We start from the raw sequence: 20,702 nt of genomic DNA on the forward strand, positions 1-20,702 counted from the left end.
TCTACCAGATATGTTCCCGAAGCTAAGAGGCTGCTAAGTGAGTAGGGAGTGGTCCTTAATTCATGCAGCCAACATGAACTGAGCTTCAGATGCTGGGGTCAGTGCCCGGGGGTCCAGAGGAGGAAGTCACAGCGGTGGCCCCCAGAACCTCGCGGGACAGGTGAACAGGTGTAGGGCAGGGAGAGGAGCTCCATGGGAGAGGAGGGAGCCGAGAAACCCAGAGGTTTACGAGAGTGGTGGGCTAGTTGGGGAAGGTGTTGCAGACCAGTATGTTATCGAGCAGAGGCAAAGGTAGCAGCTCTGGGGACGCTGGGATTGAGGAAGCCGATTGCAGGCAGCAGGTGCAGGCTGAGAGGTCGGGGAGAGGAGGGGAGCCCAGGGGAGGGCCTCGATGCCCAGCAGATGGGCCTGGGGTTGATCCCGAGGGCAGCAGGGAGCCCGGGGAGGGTCTTGAGCAGGCACTGATGCGACCAGGTTCGGGTTTTAGAAATACCACTGGCTGATGGGTAGAAGCTGAGGGGAGTGAGCGGCCCCGGCAGGTGCTTAACAGGCGAGAGAACCACCTGGCTTGCTGGCAGGGAGTTTAGAGAGGAGGGATGGATTCCAGAGCTAGTAAAGGTGTTAGCCAGCCTGGTTTATGTCACTGACAGGGTATAATGGGCAAGACAGGCAGGCCGGAGAAAGAAGTGGAAATGGCCCCAGGAAGGACCGGGTCCAACTCTCTCTCTTCAGAGAGCCGGACACAGAGCCCCGGAAAGGCCATGACTCGTCCATTCCGGGTCCCTCCCCCTGCAGCCGGGGCTGCCTGTCCCTTCTCAGGACATTCTCTCGTCGGGGGGAGCCAGGGAGTGGTGCCACGCATCAGGGTCTGCGTTGAGGAGGCGAGGCCGAACCTGGAGGAGCATGAGACCCTGACCATCATTCTGTTCCTGGAAGGCCCAGGGAGGGCATGTGCCCGCTCGTTGGGTTGGGTCTACGACTCGCCTGCCCCACAGGACAGGGAGTGTAGGGCAGGTTTGCTCTGAGCGCCCCTCCAGCACCTTCTGGAGTGCCAGCTCCCTGGGGGCAGGGGTTTAGGGGGGCTACTCTTGCTGCCGTTTTGGTTCACTGTGGCAGCCCGTGTCCAGCGCAGGGCAGGAAGGGCTACATTATTTCTGTTTCTAGTAAGGGGAAGGCTAAGCCGTTGTTGTTGGGTGTTTGTTTTTTTCACATAACCTTTAATATTAAACTCATGCCTTCTCACATGATATATTATATCATAATAATAACTGCATTATTGGAACTCTCATGCATTTATGTATTAAATTTGGTTTCTCTCCATTTTTTTTTTGTTTAGTAGTAACCACTATCCACATGTGGCTCAGCTCTTGAAATATGATTAGTGCACCTGAGGAATCAGATTTTTTATTTTAATTAGCTACCTGTGGCTAGTAGTTACTACACTGGACAGCGCAGGTCTAGGAAAACAATCTTTGGTTCAAAATGTGCCTTCTTGGCACGTGGCACAGACTCACTATCATGTACACAGGCATAGGTCTTCCCACATCTTTTAAGATTTCCTATCCCTCTTTTTCCATCCTGCCTGCACCCATTCCTTCATTCGGTATTCATTTTGTAGGTCTTCACCTGCATTAGTTCCTATCCACATGTTAAATCTGCCTAAGTGGTTAAATTCTGTATGTTCACATCCTCAGGCTCTTGCAGTTATTATATGATAATATATATATTAAAGTCATGCCTTCTCACATGAAGATATTAAACTCATATCTTCTTCACAAACGCCCTTTGTGGTCTTTCTGCTCCTTGTGCTTTTAGATGTACAGTGGGCATTGTGTGGCCTGCCGTTTGTGATGCCACGAAGGTGGCATGTCCCCGTGCGTGCGTGCGTGCGTGCGTTCCTGCTACATGGAGGCCTTGCTCATTGACCTCTCCTGCCACCCAGGTCTGAGTACGGTGGCTCCGCCGATTCACCATGGACCCTCCGTTCCTACCGCTGTGATCCCCCTGCCACCTGGGACCCACTTACTCTTTGCTCAGACTGGGAAAATAGAGCGTGTCCCCCTGGAAGGAAGCACCATGCAGAAGACAGAAGCCAAGACGTTGCTTCACGCCCCGGTGAGTGCCGGCTAATTGCATATTAGCAATTAGCTTTGGTGCTTCGGTGACCTGGGAAATCAAGCAGGGGGTCGTTAGACCAGCCCTGGGGCTTGACCTCTGGACTCGGGAGCCTCTTGATTTCCGTGTGACCCCAGGTGTCCATCTCTAGTTGGGGCCACTGTATTCTTGAGCTGCCTGTGGCGCTCCAGGAGGGGGTGGGAGCAGAGAAGCAGGAAGGCCTTCAGAGACCACTGTGGTGTCTGACCCCTTGGGTGGGGGCGTCACATGGGCTACGTGTCTTGTTTGTGTGTGTCTCCCAGGTCCGACCTTGCCATTCCTGCTAAATTAGTACAGCGGCTCGTGTTTGGCAGACCGTCACTCTAGATCCTCGTATCTGCCCCGAGGCAATAATAGGCTTCAGCTTCGGGCTTTTCAAAGCGTCAAAGATGCATTTTGTGAGTTGGAGGTTTTTGTCTGTTAGATAGAGGTTGGACACTTCTGAAAAGCCTTCCAGTTTCATCTGCAGTCCTGACCACCCCCCAACCCTTGGCAAGAAACCAGACCTGCGAAATGGGGGCTTCCAGCACGATTCGGTCAGGGTCGCCGGGGCAGAGGGGGACCCTCAGGTCCTGTGAGGAGTGAAGAGGCTTTTCAAAACCTCTTGTCATTAGCCTTGATTGGATTCATGTTCTTCCCCTGCACAAAACCCTCTGATGGGTTCTCCCTTCACCCAGAATAAAATCCTGTTCTTCCCATGGCCTCTAGCCACTTCTCCCACCCCATTCCCTGTCACCATCCCCGCCCCCCCACCGCCCCCGCCCCTCTTCCGCCCCAGCTTCAGCCATCTGGCCTTCTGGCTGGTCCTCAACTCATCACACACGTATCCTCATCTCAGGGCCTTTGCACTTGCCGCCCCCCTGCCTGGAGTCCTCACCCTCCCAGACCCTGGTGCAGTTCCCTGCCTCACCTCGTTCACATTTCTGTTGGCACGGCACCTCTCTGGGAAGGCTGCCCTGGCCGCCCTGTCCACTCTGCTCTCAGTCTCCCTACCCTGCTTTGTCTTTACCTAGCACTGCATGATACATTGTATATCAACACATACACTCTGTATCTGATGTATATGTTCCCACTAAGAACGTAAAGCTCTAAAGCTCGCAAGACCAGCAACCGTCCATCTCTTTCACGGAGGTATTTGTTTCACAGTGGTGTTCTTAGAGCCAAGACTATTTGCTGAATGAATAAGTGATCTCTGTGTTCTGCCTCTCAGAAACATAAATCCCTTCAGGGGCAATTGTCGTTCTTTCTCTGTGTCCTCTGGTGCACACGCTCAGGTGGTGCGAGTGGGTTGAGGCCCCTGTGACAGTCATTGTCGCCCAAGACGAAGGGCGGAGCCTAAATGTCAAGTGAGGCAGTGAAAAGCAAAAAATTGAGGTGGGATAGGTGGAGGGGAGGGCGCTCAAACAACAGGATTAAGATTCACTGTGTTCTTTTAATGTATTTTTGGGGGGGTTATTTTTTACCCTTTTAACCACTTCACCATGATGGTGCAACCATCGCCACCATCCACGCATCATCCCAACAGAAACTCTGTACCCATTCAGTAATAACTCCATCCTTCCCAGCCCTTGGCAACCAGGCATCTACTTTCTATCTCTATGGATTTGACTCCTCTAGGGTGCCTCATGCTTTCCAAATCCTATGGTATATATCCTTTTGTAACCGGCTTACTTTGCAGAATGTCCTCAAGGTCCATCCATGTTGTAGCAGGTGTCAGAATTTCCTTCCTTCTTAAGCTGAATAATATTCATGGTATAGATTTAGCACATTTTGCCTCTGCATTCATCCATCGATGGACACTTGGGTTGCTTCCACCCATTGGCTATTGTGAATAATGCTGCTGTGAATGTGGGCATACACATATCTGTTCAAGTCCCTGCTTTCATTCTTTCTGAACATAAACCAGGCCTAGAATTTCTGAATCATATGGTAATTCTGCAGATTTTTTTTTTTTGAGAAACTGCCATACTGTTTTCCTCAGTAACTGCACCACTTTACATGTCCACCAGCATAATACAAAGATTCCAGTTTCTCTACCTTTTTGTCAATACTTACTATCTTCTGGTTTATAATAATAGCCATCCTAATATGTGTGAAGTGGTGTCTCATTGTGGTTTTGATTTGCATTTCTCTAATGAGTGATATTCTCATTTTCTCATGCATTTAGGGACCATTCATATATCTTCTTTGGAAAAATGTCTACTTATATCCTTTGCCCGTTTTGTAATTGGCTTATTTGTTGTTACTGAGTTGTAGGAGTTCTTTATATATTCACTTTGCATTTCCATAGATATTTTAGAGTAAGCTTGTTCCTACCAAAGGGGAAAAAAAGCCCGCTGGGATTTTGATCTAGATGGCATTGAATCTCTAACTCTATTTAGGAAAAATTGATGTCTTAGCAATATTAAATCTTACAATGCATTAGACTAATTTATCTTTTATTTGAGTCTTCCTTAATTTCACTCTGTGATGTTTTATAGTATTCAGTATAGAATCTTGCACATTTAAAAATATTTGTTCTTAAATACTTTGTTTTGGGTGCTATTATAAACATTACTGTTTGAAATTTTTTATTTTTTGCTAGTATGTAGAAATACCGTTTTATATTGACCTTGTACACTGCAGCCTTGGACTGGATTCAGTTGGTAGTTATAATAGTTTTATAGATTTCCCCAGGATTTTCTACATAAACAATCAAATTGTCTTAGAGTGGTTTTACCTCTTCCTTTCCAATATTTCTGTCTTTTTTCTTTAAAGATTTTATTTTTTTATTTGAGAGAGTGTGCATGCACACACGCACAAGGGAGAGAGAGCACACGACCAGGGAGAGGGGCCGAGGGAGAAGCAGACTCCCCAGTGAGCAGGGAACCCGATTCGGGGGCTCAGTCCGAGGACCTGGAGATCATGACCTGAGTCGAAGGTAGATGCTTAACTGACTGAGCCACCCAGGCGCCCTATTTGTGTCTTTTTTAAAAATGATCTTTAGGTAGGTAAAGATTTCTTAGATGGTATATAAAAAGCATTAGTCATAAGAGAAACAATAATAAATTGAACTCAATAAATATTTTTAACTTTTGCTTTTGAAAAACACCATTAAGAAGATGAAAACAAAACAAAAGCAAACAAAAAAGTGAGAAAACAAACTACATAATGAGTGGAAATATACACATACACACACACATATATATGTATATGACAAAAGATTTTTATCTGAACTAAAGAACTCCTACAACTCAACAGGTAGACTAAAGACTTGAAGACACTTCATTTAAAAAGGTGTCCAGGGGCGCCTGGGTGGCTCAGTCAGTTGGGCGTCTGCCTTTAGCTCAGGTCATGATCCCAGGGTCCTCGGATCAAGCCCCACGTCGGGCTCCCTGCTCAGTGGGGAACCTGCTTCTCCCTCTCCTGCCACTCCTGCTTGTGCTTGCTCTCTCCTTCCCTGTCTCTCTCTCGCTCTCTGTCAAATAAATAAATAAAATCTTAAAAAAAAAAAAGGCATCCAGATACTTGTAAAGATGTGAAAGATTCCCACCATCGTTGGTCCCTCAGATGCTAGTGAGTGGGCCACTCTTACACTGTCTGTACTTCCAGGATAAAGTCATCATTGGACTGGCCTTCGACTGTGTGGACAAGATGGTTTACTGGACCGACATCAGTGAGCCTTCCATTGGGAGAGCCAGTCTGCATGGCGGAGAGCCAACTACCATCATTCGACAAGGTGGGCAAGCAAATACCACTCTCCCTTCTTGGTTTGGCTTCTTGGGGGAGAGTAGAGGGGTGGAGTGCGTGGTTGCATGCAGGATATAGTGATTTGAGTGGGACTCGGTTCTTGGCCTCAACACCACCCTTTCCAGCCTTCTCCGAAAAGTCCTCCAAGGACTCATCATTAAGTCATGAACACCTTAGCCTGGATTTGTTGCTGGCCTAAGAAGAATAAAATTAAAACAGCTAAGTGCCCATGCCTTTCTCTAAAAGCTTATCTAGCCAGTTTTAATGAACAATAAGGGCCGAACTCAATGGTCCACTTTGGATATCCGTTTCTCCTCTGGCTGTGGAGCCTAGAATTGATTCTCAGGATGTCTGACCTCAGGTATACTCCATTAGGCAGATGCATCATAAAGTTGGGAGGATTACAAGCATATTGGCGAATATTATCCCTGATAGGTGACTATTCCGAAGACAATTTTCAAGTCAAAAGTTGCCACTTCAACCTGTGACATCATGGTGGTGGTGGTAGGGGGGGTCCTTTTCTACCTTACCCCCCATGGTACTTGCTCAGATTGCCTGTGACAGAGGAGTATAGCAAAGCGGGCTGAACTTTCATAGATATTCCTCAATTTTTAATTGGCATTACTGATAATGAAGTGCGTAACACCTCGGCATAGCCTACCTCTCAACATTTAACCTTGATTCCTTAACGTAGAGGTCGATTTAAGCCAAGGACTCTGTGCGTTATTATAATGTCTACATTCAAGTCATGACTATTTTATGTGGCTGTGTTTTATCAAGATTAAAGACCCAAGGACCTGTATAAATTCCCCTTTACTGAAAAGGTCAAATATTACATAATGCTAAGTCAATAACTCATCAGCTGACTTGCAGATATTTTCGATCAAAAGACATTGTCGTGCCAATTATAGGTCTTGTATAAAATCATCTTGCTTCCTCTGCAAAACACTCAAGTCAAAGATATACCTTCGAAATGTATGAGCTTCATTTGGTATTTCTTTTGACTTGGGGCTGAATGTCACTTTTCCAATTTCCAGTTTAATGTTTCCGTGACAGTTGATATTCCCAGAGAATCCCTGTGCCTGTGGAACAGCGGGTGGGGAAGTTTTTTTTTTTTTCCCCTTCCTTGGCTCCTTCACAAAAGATGATGCAGCAGGAGCAGGAATCAAGCTGAGGTTGACTTAAATATGTCTAGCTTCGGACATAGACCCCGCATCCTTTTCTAGAAGCCAAGGTGCTACTTAAATAATGTCTGCCAGTTTTCATGGTTTGGCTTAATGAACAGAATTTTGAAAATGCCTTTTTGTGTCTTCTCTCTCTCTCTGTTAAAACTGTTGTTGCTGTGATCTCTGGTTTGACTTTCAAACCCCGTGGAAGAGGGGAGTAGGTCATCACTGTTATTTCCTGTTGCTTCTGGAACTGATAATCATCCAAGAAAGCTTTAAGCTCAGTAAGGAACATTCCAGGCCAAAGTCCACTGTGAAAACACAGAATGAAACTAGACTGTGATCTTTGTAGAGGAAAGATCACCGGGGATAAATTCTCTTTTATTTAAAAAGAGAGAAAGAGGGCGCCTGGGTGGCTCAGATGGTTGGGCGTCTGCCTTCGGCTCAGGTCATGATCCCAGGGTCCTGGGATCGAGTCCCACATCGGGCTCCCTGCTAGGCGGGGAGCCTGCTGCTCCCTCTGCCTCTCTCTCTCTCTGACTTTCATGAATAAATAAATAAAACATTTAAAAAAAAATAAAAAGAGAGAAAGAAGCTTCCACTTCATCCTTTGTCATGGTACAGGTTGGTGCCTCCCTAGTGAGTGAAAGTGGAATGGGGTCCAAATGCTAAGTGTCTCTCTGTTTCCTTGAGTTAAACTCCTACCCAAATATCTTTAATAAGTACCCTAATCCGTTTCCTCTTGACATAAGCAATATGGAAAATACCGTCTTGCTGTCTTCCCTTCTTAAGCCCTGACTGCACAGTAAAGGGTGAGGTTTTCCAGACATTTCTTTGGTGTGATAGTTCAAAAAGAAGTATTTTCCTGGTTGGAGGAGGAGGCTTGGTTGCTCTTGGGTTCAAAATCAGGACCGGAGCTGTTTCTAAGGAGACGGAACGACACAGAGTTTCTGGGTGCCCCTGGGTGTCTTGTGAAATAGTGCTATTGAACAGCCTTCCCCCGACTTTCCTGTCTGTGTGTCTGAGTCGTGTCTTTGGCAGAGGATGTGCTCATCCCAGATAGACCCCGGAATGATTTATTCTGGTTTTGTCTGAAAGACACCAGAGGTCTTCCGAGGTCAGCCTTGCTGCCCCTTCTCCCCTCGGGACGTGGGAAATATTTTAATACCTCCCAAATCTCTACTTCTGGTTTGAATAATAAAAACCTTGTTCAAGGGCTGTTTCTCATTCTTAATAAACTTCCTCTGGCAGGGGTCCTTTCCGGGGGGCGGGGCTTTGGTGTTTCCAGCATCCACAGTCAAGGTCATATTAGGAGTCAAGTGAAGGCTGATCTGAGAGAGCTGAGGGTCTGAACCGCTTACACATTGACGAAAAACACAGTGTGGGAATGATTTCCTCAAACCTGGGATCCCTCGGGTAGAGTAGCTTCTTCCTTGGCCTCTTCTGCTTCCTGGCTTCCAGCCATACTAAGTGACCTTTAGCTGTCGAATCAGTAAGATTAGGAAAGAATCCTAAGTGACCAGTAAAACCCTGGTGGGATCTAATGTTTAGTTTGTTTTTATTTGTAGTCAGGGCGTCATTGCAGTCTTGAACTTGTGGTTAGGTTAGGTGGGCACTGAAGGCTCACAGCGCAGTGAGCTTGCCCTGTGGCAAGCCCTGGCTTGAGAATCAGTCACTTATAACCTAGTAAGGACTCTGGGAGTGTTACTTCTGATCACTGACGCCCCTTCTTTGCACTTCTCATATTTGTATAAAAAAATAACAGCTATGATTTCTTGCTCTTACTTCTCTGAGATGACCCTTTTCCCCCAATAACTAGTGAATAAGGCAAATCTGTTTTGTTCCATTCCCATCTTAAGATCTTCCTATGCCTCCCCTTTGCTCATGGGATAAGCTCTAAGCTCCTTAACACGGGCATCCTAACTTCATCTCTGGCGGCTCTCCCATCCTCACAGACTCCAGCTGTCCAAAATTATATATAGTTCACTTCGAGCCATGTCCAATCTTCCTTTATACTTATGTGCTGTTCCCACCACCTGGCATCCCTCATCTAGGATCTTTGCCTGACAAACTCCTGCTGGTCCTTCGGGAGCCAGCTTCATGAGGTGTCACCTCCCCTAGAAATCCTTCCTGGGTCTCCCCAGGCTAAGTCTGGTGTCCGCCTCCATGTTCCCATAAAACCAGAACTCAGTCTGAATTGTGATCGCTTGCAAGCTCCTGGAAGCCAGGGCCACAGGTGAGGTGTGATGTTGGGCTTGGTTCCCAGTATGGTACACAGGGCAGGTGTCTGCCAAGTGAATGAGTGGCATTCTTTAATGCGTCACTTTGAGTGTTGGTTACCTTATAAGCAGCAAGCATTCCACATTCCCATTCGTTTTCCCAAAGTGCAAGGGTGGAACACCATGTGAAATAACACTGAGTAATCGGAAAAACCTAATCTCACCTGCTTAAAAAACCCAGCAGTGTCCTGTGTTTGGTTCTAGATCTTGGAAGTCCAGAAGGCATTGCCCTTGACCATCTTGGCCGCAACATTTTCTGGACTGATTCTCACTTGGATCGAATAGAAGTTGCAAAGCTGGATGGCACCCAGCGCCGGGTGCTGTTTGAGACTGATTTGGTGAATCCCAGAGGCATCGTAACGGACTCCGTGCGAGGGTAACTATGTGTAAATCTGGGTGTGGGTCTATTCAGTTTGCGGCTGCTTTTTTATATATTCTCAAGCGGTAGGCTCTAGCTCCGGCATTGCGCTCCTGAAATGAATGTGTCACAGGATGAACAGGTCTCAGTGGGTGGTTTAGAGATATGCACTGTGAAATGCCAGAACATTTGTCCCAGTTCCCCGTGACCATGGGCTTGATCCCATGTTCCACTTGTAAAACTTTAAGGAAGGGACCCTGTAAGTGGACAGCTCAGAAATTGGTTATTTCTATTTGAGTTGAATGTGGATCAACACCTGTGTTGTGTCAGCCCCAGAAGGGTATCAGAGGAGCATAAATGTACCCTTGGGGCTCAGGCCAACACACCATGGACCCCTGGAAGACCCCTCCCTGGGTTTTGTCATCCCACCAACGTTTTCTCTCTTTTTCCCTACGCCAAGCTCCGAATCTTGCACACCACGCCCTCAGTGCCTTCACACTTTGATCCCTTCCCTGTGAGGCCACATCCCTAGTTCTGTGGTCCCGTGGCCACCTCCCTGATGGCAGATGCTGTGCCCCCCTGTGTAGGGACAGCGGACAGGAATTGCCACATGTCTGTCTCATTGCGGTGTTCTGTTTTGTGCTGTCTTTTTGACCCGCTTTAGCAAGATAGAACATGTCCGTTATGTTTAAGGGAAGCGAATTCACCAGTAAAGAGTAACCAAATTCAAACAAAGAACCCCCAAATCCAAGTCTCTTTGCAAAAGAGAACATGTTGCCTCCAGACCTGTTCTAGCCACCCTCTGTTTGAATGCCTGCTAATGTCTTTATCATGGGTTTTTTTTTTTTAAGTTGTCTTTGTAAACTTCTTCTCATCCTCTTTGTTATTCGTCTCTGTCTTTCTCTTCCCTTTCCTCCTCCAGGAACCTTTATTGGACCGACTGGAACAGAGATAGCCCCAAAATTGAAACTTCCTACATGGACGGCACGAACCGGAGGATCCTCGTGCAGGATGACCTGGGCTTGCCCAACGGGCTGACGTTTGATGCCTACTCATCTCAGCTCTGCTGGGTGGACGCAGGTGACGGAAAGCCCCAGGCATGACTCCTGGCTTTGGAGCAGTGCTTTTTTTCTTCTTCTTTAAACTAAACATTTATTCTTACCCACTGTGGGCTAGTATCTGTTCCAGGGAAGATGGTGTGAGATCACTCTTTCAATTCCCTGCGCAAAAATAGCTGCCCATCTTTGCGATGTATTGTTTCTCGAGGCTTGACGCTCGCTGTCCAAGGGCAAGTTCTCAGTCTTCTCAGTCAAGGGTCAGCAGCCTCTAGCCCATGGGCCAGATCCAACCAGCCACCCACTTCAGTACCACGTGGGTCTTATAAATGGTTTTTACATTTTTTAAATGTTAACATTGTAAGAGGTTACATAAATGCCTCCAGGATGTCCTCCTTTGTGCCTCTTGGCCCACAAAACCTAAATTAATTACCATCTGGCCCTTGGAGGAAAAGTATGCTGACCCCTAGAGCCTGCCCTCACCCTAATATCATCTATCTATTGTGCAATTCATGCCTTACATTCCTCGAGCTCGCATCTGTCCCCAAGGACTCGGGCGGGACTTGGAGCCAGGGAAGAGAAAGGCGTGCAGTCCTGCTGTGAGCCCCTGCCCTGGGGTGTCCCTTAGGCAGGGATGCGGGCGGGATGCTCCTCTGGGGAGCAGGGTCAGTCAGCTGTCATGTGTCTGTGGAGCACCGTACCTGCCCTGTTCCCAACACTGTTAGCTGCCACGGTGCTGGGCGGGGGGGGCGGGTGCAGGGGCTGCATCTTGCATCCAGGGTAAGGGCTCTGAGTGAGGGGAGGGAGGGCCTGGGAGGCTTCAGGGGGTAGGGACTTGAGCGAGACCTGAAGATGTCATCATTCCTACTAAGTCCCCAGCTGCTCTGGGAATGAGTGGAGCAAGGAACGGCCCCTCGGCTCCAGCCCACGTCAGAACCAGGCCTGGGTCCCCCGGCAGAGGTGGGGGTTGGCCAGCGACAGGGGCAAGGCAGGGCAGAGAGAAAGCTTTCCGCGGTTGAAGAGCAGGTCACATGTGTTCTCCAGGATCTGTCATGGTCGCGCGGACTTCTCTCACCCTTGCCCTCGTCACTTGTCTTGACACAAAGGGGCCGTTTCTTGTGTGCACAATGAACGCCTTGTTTTCGCTCCACACAGGCACCAATCGGGTGGAGTGTCTGAAGCCTGGGCAGTCCGGCCGACGCAGGCTTCTCGAAGGGCTCCAGTACCCTTTTGCTGTCACCAGCTATGGGAAGCATCTGTATTACACGGACTGGAAGATGTACGTCAGCGGGGGGCTGGGGAGCCTCCCCTGCCTCCCTGTCTCTGGGAGGCCAAGCCCCCCCCTCATGTGGCCCCCTGCCTCATCCTTCTGGTTGTCAGGAAAGGCGGGGGAAGAAGAGTGAGGGCCGAGGGTGCCTGGGGGGGTGGGGGCAGGAGGTGCTATTTATCATCTGGATGCTCCTGGATGGGCACCTACTTGGACTTCTGGAGCGTGTCTGTTCTCTCCCCACGAGCTGGCCCGAGGTCCCTCGGTGGGTGGGCTCCATGCCCACGCTGTGCCCCTACTTCATTTCGCTTCTTAAACTGCAATATTCCCACAGCCCCTTCTTGACCACCCCTCCTGCACGAAGGAGGGGGTCACATCGAGCAAGCAGCTGTGGTCCGGGGCATCTGGAGAGAAAGCTGCTTTCCCAGCTTGGAATTTAAAGCTGAGGGGAGAGCTTAGCTCATCTTTGTCCTTTTTTAAGAAGCCAGAGAAGCGCAGACTTGTCCCTTCACAGGAGAAGGGAAGGATGGCTAGGAAGTCAGGCCACTGTGTCTCTGCATGGCCTCCGGTTTGTCCCCAAAACCACAGAAGAAGCTGCCCTGTAGACAGAAGGTTCGAGCCATCAGATGTGTCTTTACCTTCTGCCCTTTGGTGTTCCGTAGGAATTCCGTGGTCGCTGTAGATCTTGCTGTTTCCAAAGAGACGGATACCTTCCACCCCCACAAGCAGACCCGGCTATATGGCGTCACCACAGCCCTGTCTCAGTGTCCCCAAGGTAACTCACCTGTGTTCTTACTGTTCAGGGTGCCCTGAGGCTGCAAGCCCACACCCTGGCCTCTCGCAGCCCTCATCACGGGGCAGGTGAGACCTGGTCCCTTCCATCATGCGTCTTCATTATTTAGTGGGTGAGCCATGTAGAAAACATTAGGGGATGAGGTGGAGATGGTGGACCGGGGTGAGGGAAAGCGCTGAATCTTGGGCTGGGTCTAGAAGTGAGTGGTCTTCAGGTTCCAAATAGGAACATCCGTGTTACGATCTCTGCTGCTTTCAAAGTCCACCGATTTGGCCTCACAGCCGCAATAATAATTGTTGCTCCTAATAATCACGGACATGGATGGGGTGCTTACTGTGAGCTGGGTACTTCACATACATCAACCCGGCGCTCGCAGTGCTGTGTGCTCATTGGTTCACTCATCCTCATAGCAAGTCCACGAGGCTGGTACAATGCCTGTGCCCATTTTATAAGTAAGGAAAACTGAAGCCACTGGCCCAGAGTCACACAGCTCAGAGGCACGGTTGGGGGTGAGCTAGGCAGCCCGGCTCCAGAATCTGCTCTCCCCGAACTCGCCCTCCTGGGCTTCCCACCACCACCCTGGTCCAGTGTGAAGCCGAGTGGACAAGCTAGACAGAGAGCGCTTTGTGCTTGAAAATCCCAGCTCCGTGTTAGAGTGAGAGCTGGAAAATCCTTCCTGAGTCCTGTTCAGTAGCTTTGATGATAAATCTGCACAGTCCCCAACTCAGGAATCGGGAAACGATGTTTTTGCCCATTTGGCAGATCCTTAGTGAGGAGGATTCCCTATTCCTGGAGCACCCACATGCTTGGCCCCCTGGAAACCAAAAAGGGGGCTAATACAGAGGCTCCTCTCTTAGGGGGCAGTTGAGCCGATTTCTGCCTTTTTCAGGTCACAACTATTGCTCAGTGAACAATGGTGGTTGTACCCACCTCTGCTTGGCTACCCCCGGAAGCAGGACCTGCCGTTGCCCTGACAACACTCTGGGAGTTGACTGTATCGAGCAGAAATAAAGACAAGAGTGCCTCATTTCCTCTGCAAGTATTCAGCAGCACCCTACTTGAAAGGGTCCAGACTGAAAACTATCTGACCTGGTGGCCACCATGCCCAGGTCCTATCCAGCCTGAGCCCCAACAGTGTTCCCCTCACTGTCCCCCAAAACATATGCCCTGGGCTTCCGGAATGGGAAAGTCTCTTCCCCTACACACAGACAGAAAACCCTCCCGAGGGAGGATTATATGCCCATCCCAGTGCTCTGGAGCCTTTCCCCAACTTAGCAGCCCAGTGGTGAGCAGAGCCTCCCCAGGCCTGAGCTGCCCCCTCCCCTGTGGCCTTATGAGCTCAGCCTCACTCTGACACACCTGCCATTCTGTTATCTCCCTGACACACCAGCCAGGGCCACCTAGGCGAGGCTGTGAATGAAGGAGGGTGTTAATCCTCCCCCCCTTTTCTCTTGGTGCTGGGATTTCCCTCCTCCTAGCTTTTTCCCCCTGAGTCTGTACCACCTGCATCCTGTCCAAGGTCCCCATCACAGTGAGTAGTAAGCCTTGGCCTTCGTGCAAAACCCACCCTGTCTTAGGGCTCTGTGGATACCTGTGGGCCATAAGGAGCAGCCCCTCCCAGATAAGTTACTGGCATTTCGGCAGGTAGGCAAAGCCTTCAGTCAAAAGAGTGTCCAGTGGCAGGAATTTCAAGGTGTAGAGTCAGGTGTTTGAGGATGAGGATTTTTCAGAAGTGCTTACTTAAATTTACACCAGTGGTTACCAAATGATTCCTGTTTGCGCAAAGCACCTGGATCCCAGCATCTGGTCTCTTGAGTGGCCTGGCCCCATGGCTGGCATTGATGCCGCGCCTCCCTCACTTCGGGCATAGCTGGGGGCTGGTACCAGTGATGACCCCCCTCTGGGCCCTTCCCTCCCTCCCCCACTGGTGAGAGCTGATCTACAGTCACCATGAGCTCACTTCTCCTTTGTTTCTCCCTCTGCTCATGGCCCTTGCTGGCTGTCTTCTCATCAAAGAGGGCCAGGTTGAATATTTATACTACTGACCCAGACCCTTGATTGCTTTATGTGTTTAGAAACATCTCTGGGCCAGACGAGTAGCTAGTGTTACCTTTTATCGGCTGCTTCCCAAAGTTGCAAAACAATAGGAATTTTGGATTGAAAGCTGAGCATATAAGGAGTTGGAGTCAGGAAGGATTAGGGTAAGGGAGTAGAGAAAGCTCAGTGGAAAGTACCACAAAGAGACTGATCAAGAGGAAAGGGTAGAGAAGGGCATTTGACAACAGCAATGAGAAAAACTCTTTAATAATCCCAAAGAGAAAATGGCACCTTTTGCCAAAGAACACTTATGCTTGAAGACATGGAAGAATTTCACTTGATCTTAGCCAAAAGGCCGAGAAGCGATAAGACATGGAAGAATTTGCTTGTTTTTCTCCTTGAGGCAGAGATCCTTCCCCTTATCTGCAAACCTCAGTGAGTTTTGCAGTGCAAACCCACCCGTACCCCCTCCCCACATTGTCCTCATCTGCTTCAGCATGCCAGTGGCACCTGGATCGGGAAAGAGCCTTTCCCTGAATAATTGGAGTTTGTTTTGAGAGCCAGATATATCCCCCCAAATCACACGATTTGGGGAACACATGGGTCTTTTATCCAGCCCAGCCCCCTGAATTAGTTTTGCTTATTTTTATATTTATCATGCCATATCAAGCCCTCTATATCAAATGTTTGTCATGATTTTGTATAGTTTTTTATAACTATTTTATTCGTTTTACTAGATTCATTCTAAAAGTTTTCAAATGGTCAATTCTTAAACTGTGGAATCCACTGAAGGTGCTTATTAACTGTTCCCCCAGATTTATACAAGTATTGGATGATTCCTTGAGTTTACAGCTGTACAAATACCAGTGCAGAAAATTAAACAATTTTTTTGTTAAAAAAAAAAATCTTTATCTTGTTTGAATGAAGACATTTACTCTTGGGGGCTGATTCACGATGAAACAATAGTCATTTAATAATTTGAATATAAAGTTACCAAATCCAGTAATTCCACTTCTAAGTATACACCCAAAGGAATTGAAAACAGGGGCTCAAACAGATCCTTGTCCACCAGTGTTCACAGAAGCATTTTCTCAATAACCAAAGGTAGAAACAGCCCAAGTCCCATTAACAGATGAAAGGACAAATAAGTGTTGTACTCCTACGATGGAATGTTCAGCCATAAAAAGGAAAGAAGTTCCAGCACGTTACAACATGGATGAAATTTGAAGTCATTATGCTAAGTGAAAGAAGCCAGACACAAAGGAACAAATATTATATGATTCCACATATATGAGGTCCCTCGATTAGGCAAATTCACAGAGACCAAAGGTAGATCAGATGTCACCAGGGCTGCGGGCAGGGCGAATGGAGAGTTCTCACTTAATGGTTTCAGAGTTTTTATTTAGGGTCATGGAAGAGTTTGGGATGTAGTGATGGCTGCACAACATTGTGAAAGTACTCAATGCCACTGAATTACACACTCAAAAAGGGTTAAAATGGCAAATTTTATGTTACATATATATATTCTACCACAACTCAAAGATTAAGAATGTGATCTACAAGAACTGTTAAATGTGCACTTTAAATAAGTGAATTGTAGGGCATGTGAGTTATAGCTCAATATAGTTTTTTTTTTTAAATCACTAATTAAAAAAAGAAAAAAAGCTTGTGATGGAAGATTGGTGAGTTGCTGATCACTGTAGTAGTTGGCTATATTCTAAAGATTCCAAGATTCTAGTCTAGGTAGTCCTGTGAAAGGACTTTGCAGATAGAATTAAAGTTATTAGCTACCTTAAAACGGGGAGATTCTTTATCCTGGACAAAGCAGGAGGGCCCGGACAGCCAGAAGAGGGAGGCAGAAGAATCAACTAAGGCCGAAACATAAAGCGGGCAAGATAAGGCTGAAGGGTAGGAAGGACTCAGCTGGCCATCGGTGGTCTTCAAAATGGAGGAAGGCCGTTATGAGCCAAGAAGCAAGGTTACCTCTACAAGCTCAGAACAACTCCTGGCCAACAATCAGCAAACTGGGACCTCAGTTCTACAACCACAGGGAACCTGCACGGGCCTGGGAGCGGGTTCTTCCCCAGAGCCTTCAGGAAGGGGCACGGCCCTGCAGACCCCTTGATCGCAGCCCTGTGAGACCCTCAGCAGAGGACCCACGTGAGCCACGCTGTGCTGGGCTTCTGACTTCCTCAACTGGGAGATTTTCCATGGTGGGGTAGAAACAGCAGTAGAAACCTAATACACTTGTTGCAGCTAGGTGTTGGTATATGGGATTATGCCAGATACTTTCCATTTGTCCATCTACTCTCCCCCTCCTGATCTGAACCCCAAGAGACCAAACAACTTGGACAACTTCTATGGCTCCCTTGCCCCCTGGTTTCCTAGCAGGCAAAGGAGGGAAAGAAGAGAGTGATAACAGATCTTTACCCCCCCACTCCCACCCTGCCAGTGTCCCCAGAACCATTTCCTCCCCTGGTCTCTCTGGGCATCAGGGAGGTAACAACCCCCTGCCCTATGCGCTCAGACTGGTTCCCCACACCCCAGCCCTAACTTTAACCCTCACTCAAATTATCCTCATGGGAGCACATCTTTTGTTGAGACCCTAACTGATACAGGAGTGTGTAACTCTGGTGATCTCTACTTTTGAGTATGTTTGTCTGTAGTTTTGTCCCCCCGCCAAAAAAAGGTAAAAAGCTATCTCATAATCATCTCACACATACTTGTATCCAATTAGGATACGTGTTACAGCATAACTAGTAAGTATGTATGAATTGCACATGTACACAAAATGTACCAAAAAAGTCTTATTTATTCCATAACTCATTTTGATTTTCAGACTCGGAGCCCTGCTTTGGCAGACAACTCACTCTAGGGGAATTCTAGTTCAATGCAGTAATTTCTCAGTCACTCTGGGTTCAAACTCAGTCATATTCAGGAGTCTTGTTGAACCCCTCCTTCCTCACCCAGGCCCCAGTCTCAACTCTCTGCAGCTTGCAGACCAGCCCCCCAGTCTCAGGCTGGCCTTCCACCCCCACTGGTGGTGCCTGTGCTTGGCCGCCCAGTTTCTCAGGGTCTTCCTCTGTGCGTCTTGGAGTGGTTGGTCCTGTGGTCCTCACGGGTCACTCTGCAGCCTCCTCACCCCGGCCCCCTGGCCTGCGGGGACTGCAGTGTTTCCCTCAGCCCTCCCTCACCGCTTGTGCGGATGGGGTGACGTGCAGCTGTCCCTCCATGCCCCGAGGGAGACAGGGCAGTCAGGGGGCCAGGGCCTTCTTCCTACTGCACTCCTCCCCCTGTGCCCTGAGCCCTCCTGGGGGCTCCTCTGCCCACAGGCATGGCCTTGCACATCTTTTCCAGCTCATACCCTTGTTTACCACCCCCAAGAACATCCCTCCTAAGAGCATATGGAGCCTCAGTGGCCGGCCTCTCAGGCGGGTGTCCATGGGTGGGATGGAGAGAGAAAGGACACCCCAGGGGGTGATGCCTCAAATGATCAATTTACTTAACACACACACACACACACACACACACACAATTTAAGAATCAAAAAAAGAAATAATAATGATCACAGGGATGAAAGGTACAGCGTAGGAAATGTAATCAATAATATTGTGATAATTTTGTTGACACATGGTGACAGATGGCAGCGATACTTATCATGGTGAGCATTTCATGATGTATATGATCGTCAAATCATTATGTTGTGCACCTAAAAACATAAATAATAAGGGCATAGCTGATCTAAAAAGGCTTCTCAGAGGGAAAGGATGCTCGGTCTTAAAAGGCGGGCCGTGTCAGTAGTCCTAGAGCAACGTGAATCTCCTTACCTATGACCTGGGCCGTTTTACTTCCATACTCACAGCAACTGAATTTTCTTATCTGAGGAATTAAGGGTTTGGGGGTCTTACTAGTAATCCGCTCACAGATTTAAAGAAACACCAGGGCGCCTGCCGGGCTATGCTCTACGTCCCAAAGATGTCGCTGCTGGGCTACCCCTACGGCTCCTGCACTGGCCACCCCCCTCTTCTCAGGCTAGGAGGAGGGGTCCCGCCAGAGTTAAAGAACAGGCTCTGCGGTTTGCTTCTCCTTGACTTAAAGCGAGCTGGGAATAGATGAGCCTTGAGTGACGCTCGGTCGGTTGGGTGTCTGCCTTCCAATCGGATCCTGATCCCAGGGTCTCTGGGCTTCCTGCTCAGTGGGGAGTCTGCTTCTCCCTCTCCCTTTGCCCCTCCCCCCTACTTGTGCACTCTCTCATACTCTCTGAAATAAATACATACAATATTTTAAAAAACCCACCATGGGGTGCCTGGGTGGCTCAGTTGGTTGAGCGTCTGACTCTTGGTTTCAGGGTGGTGAGACGGAGCCTGCACCCCCCCACCCCCGTGGGACGCCTTGCTCAGCGTGGAGTCTGCTTGAGATTCTCTCCCTCCCCCTCCACCCCTCCCCCTCCCCTGCTCATGCGCACTCTCTCTCTTTCTCTAAAATAAATCTAAAAATCTGAAATAAATAAATCCTCCCTGAGCCCCTCACTTACTTTCACAGCAGACCCTCCTGAAGCGAGCCAGAGAGCCCAAAACAATAGTGGATAGTCCACTTTTAACAGTGAAGGCCCTGCCCGTGCCCCCATCCCGTCTGCACCGCCTGACCTGCCTCCCTGACCTTCCCCATGGGGTGCCACGCTCCACAGTCCCTTCCTTCCCCTCAAGTCTGGGTGATTCACTCCGGGGTGGTCCATAAAAGACTTGCAATGACAGAAACACATCACACTGCAGTAACATTTTATGGGTAATGGGAATGAGAAGTACAAACAGACTTATTAGGATTTCTCAGAAAGGGCTAAAATCACTTGCATTCAGGTCCACCTGGATACACTTGTAAGTGTGATGTAACAGTTTTATTTCTTAAATGCCAATACAGGCAATAAACTGGACGTTACATCCCTTTGCAACCAGGCGAACCTGTGACAAAAATGTTGCGAAGATAAAATGTTAAGAGGAAACATGGTTTTGAAAAATTCCTTTAGTGGGACCTGGAGCAAGCAGGTTTGCAGACCACTGGTCTGGAAGGAGGACGAGACCGGCTCCGGTGGCCCTGGCAGAGATGTCGCTGCTGGGCTACGGCTCCGGAGTCCCGCACTGGCCGTCCCCCTCTTCTCGGGCCAGGAGGAGGGGTCCCGCCGGAGTTAAAGAACAGACTCTACGGTTGGCTTCTCCTTGACTTGAAGCGAGCTGGGAATAGATGAGCCTTGAGTGACGCTCAAGGTTTCACTCGGCGGCCGGTCTTCTCAAAGGCAATTTCAGAGGAGACCACTAGAGGGCAGGAAAAGCCTCGCAATGCCTGCTTGGCTCGGGGGACGAGGTGAGGGTTAAGTCTCCCAGGCCTGGAGGCCCAGATAACTTCCCCAAAAGACCCTGCTCAGGCTTTCCCATCGCCCTGCTCTAGAACTTTCCTAATATTGGTTAGTTGCCGCATCCGCTACCAAAGGAAGTCTAAATGTCACAATTTCCCAGCGTTTTCAAGCCTTTTAATGCAGATTTCCCCCAAAGAGCCCAGGGGGGTTCCTCCCAGAGTCCTATCTTCCTCAGTCAACGTTTGCAGATGTCCGTGGTGACCCGGCCACAGCAGTGTGGTCAGTGTTGGGAGGACCACACAGAGGTATTCCTAAGTGTACTTGCATGTACATGGAAGCGTATATTCATCCCTCCAGAGTCCAGGTTCCCAGTGCATCTAAGTGGAGGATGACACAGAATTCCAGAAAATGCAGGCACTGTGCAAGTAAGACCCGGTCCTCACTCAGCGAGTATGTATCTAGTTGCCTAGGAGATATTAATGCCGGGTGATGAGAAATGACTGGTTCAAATATT

At 48.6% G+C, this 20,702-nt stretch overlaps 1 protein-coding gene across 1 annotated transcript in view; it reads left to right on the plus strand.

Annotated features, from left to right (window-relative positions):
• NID1 (nidogen 1) overlaps positions 1 to 15,723 on the plus strand; it is an 83,829-nt gene extending 68,106 nt beyond the window's left edge. The window contains exons 14-20 of the mRNA XM_025850798.2: positions 1,943 to 2,115; positions 5,746 to 5,872; positions 9,533 to 9,704; positions 10,609 to 10,766; positions 11,897 to 12,020; positions 12,671 to 12,783; positions 13,691 to 15,723. Coding sequence (XP_025706583.1) covers positions 1,943 to 2,115; positions 5,746 to 5,872; positions 9,533 to 9,704; positions 10,609 to 10,766; positions 11,897 to 12,020; positions 12,671 to 12,783; positions 13,691 to 13,812 — 989 coding nt within the window. The 3' untranslated portion in view covers positions 13,813 to 15,723. The remainder of the gene's footprint in view (positions 1 to 1,942; positions 2,116 to 5,745; positions 5,873 to 9,532; positions 9,705 to 10,608; positions 10,767 to 11,896; positions 12,021 to 12,670; positions 12,784 to 13,690) is intronic.
• Positions 15,724 to 20,702: the final 4,979 nt, after the last annotated feature.

This window comes from Callorhinus ursinus, unplaced genomic scaffold, assembly GCF_003265705.2.
Source record: "Callorhinus ursinus isolate GAN/ISIS: 27379988/994484 unplaced genomic scaffold, GSC_fseal_2.0 scaffold32, whole genome shotgun sequence".
NCBI classification, from domain to species: Eukaryota; Metazoa; Chordata; class Mammalia; order Carnivora; family Otariidae; genus Callorhinus; species Callorhinus ursinus.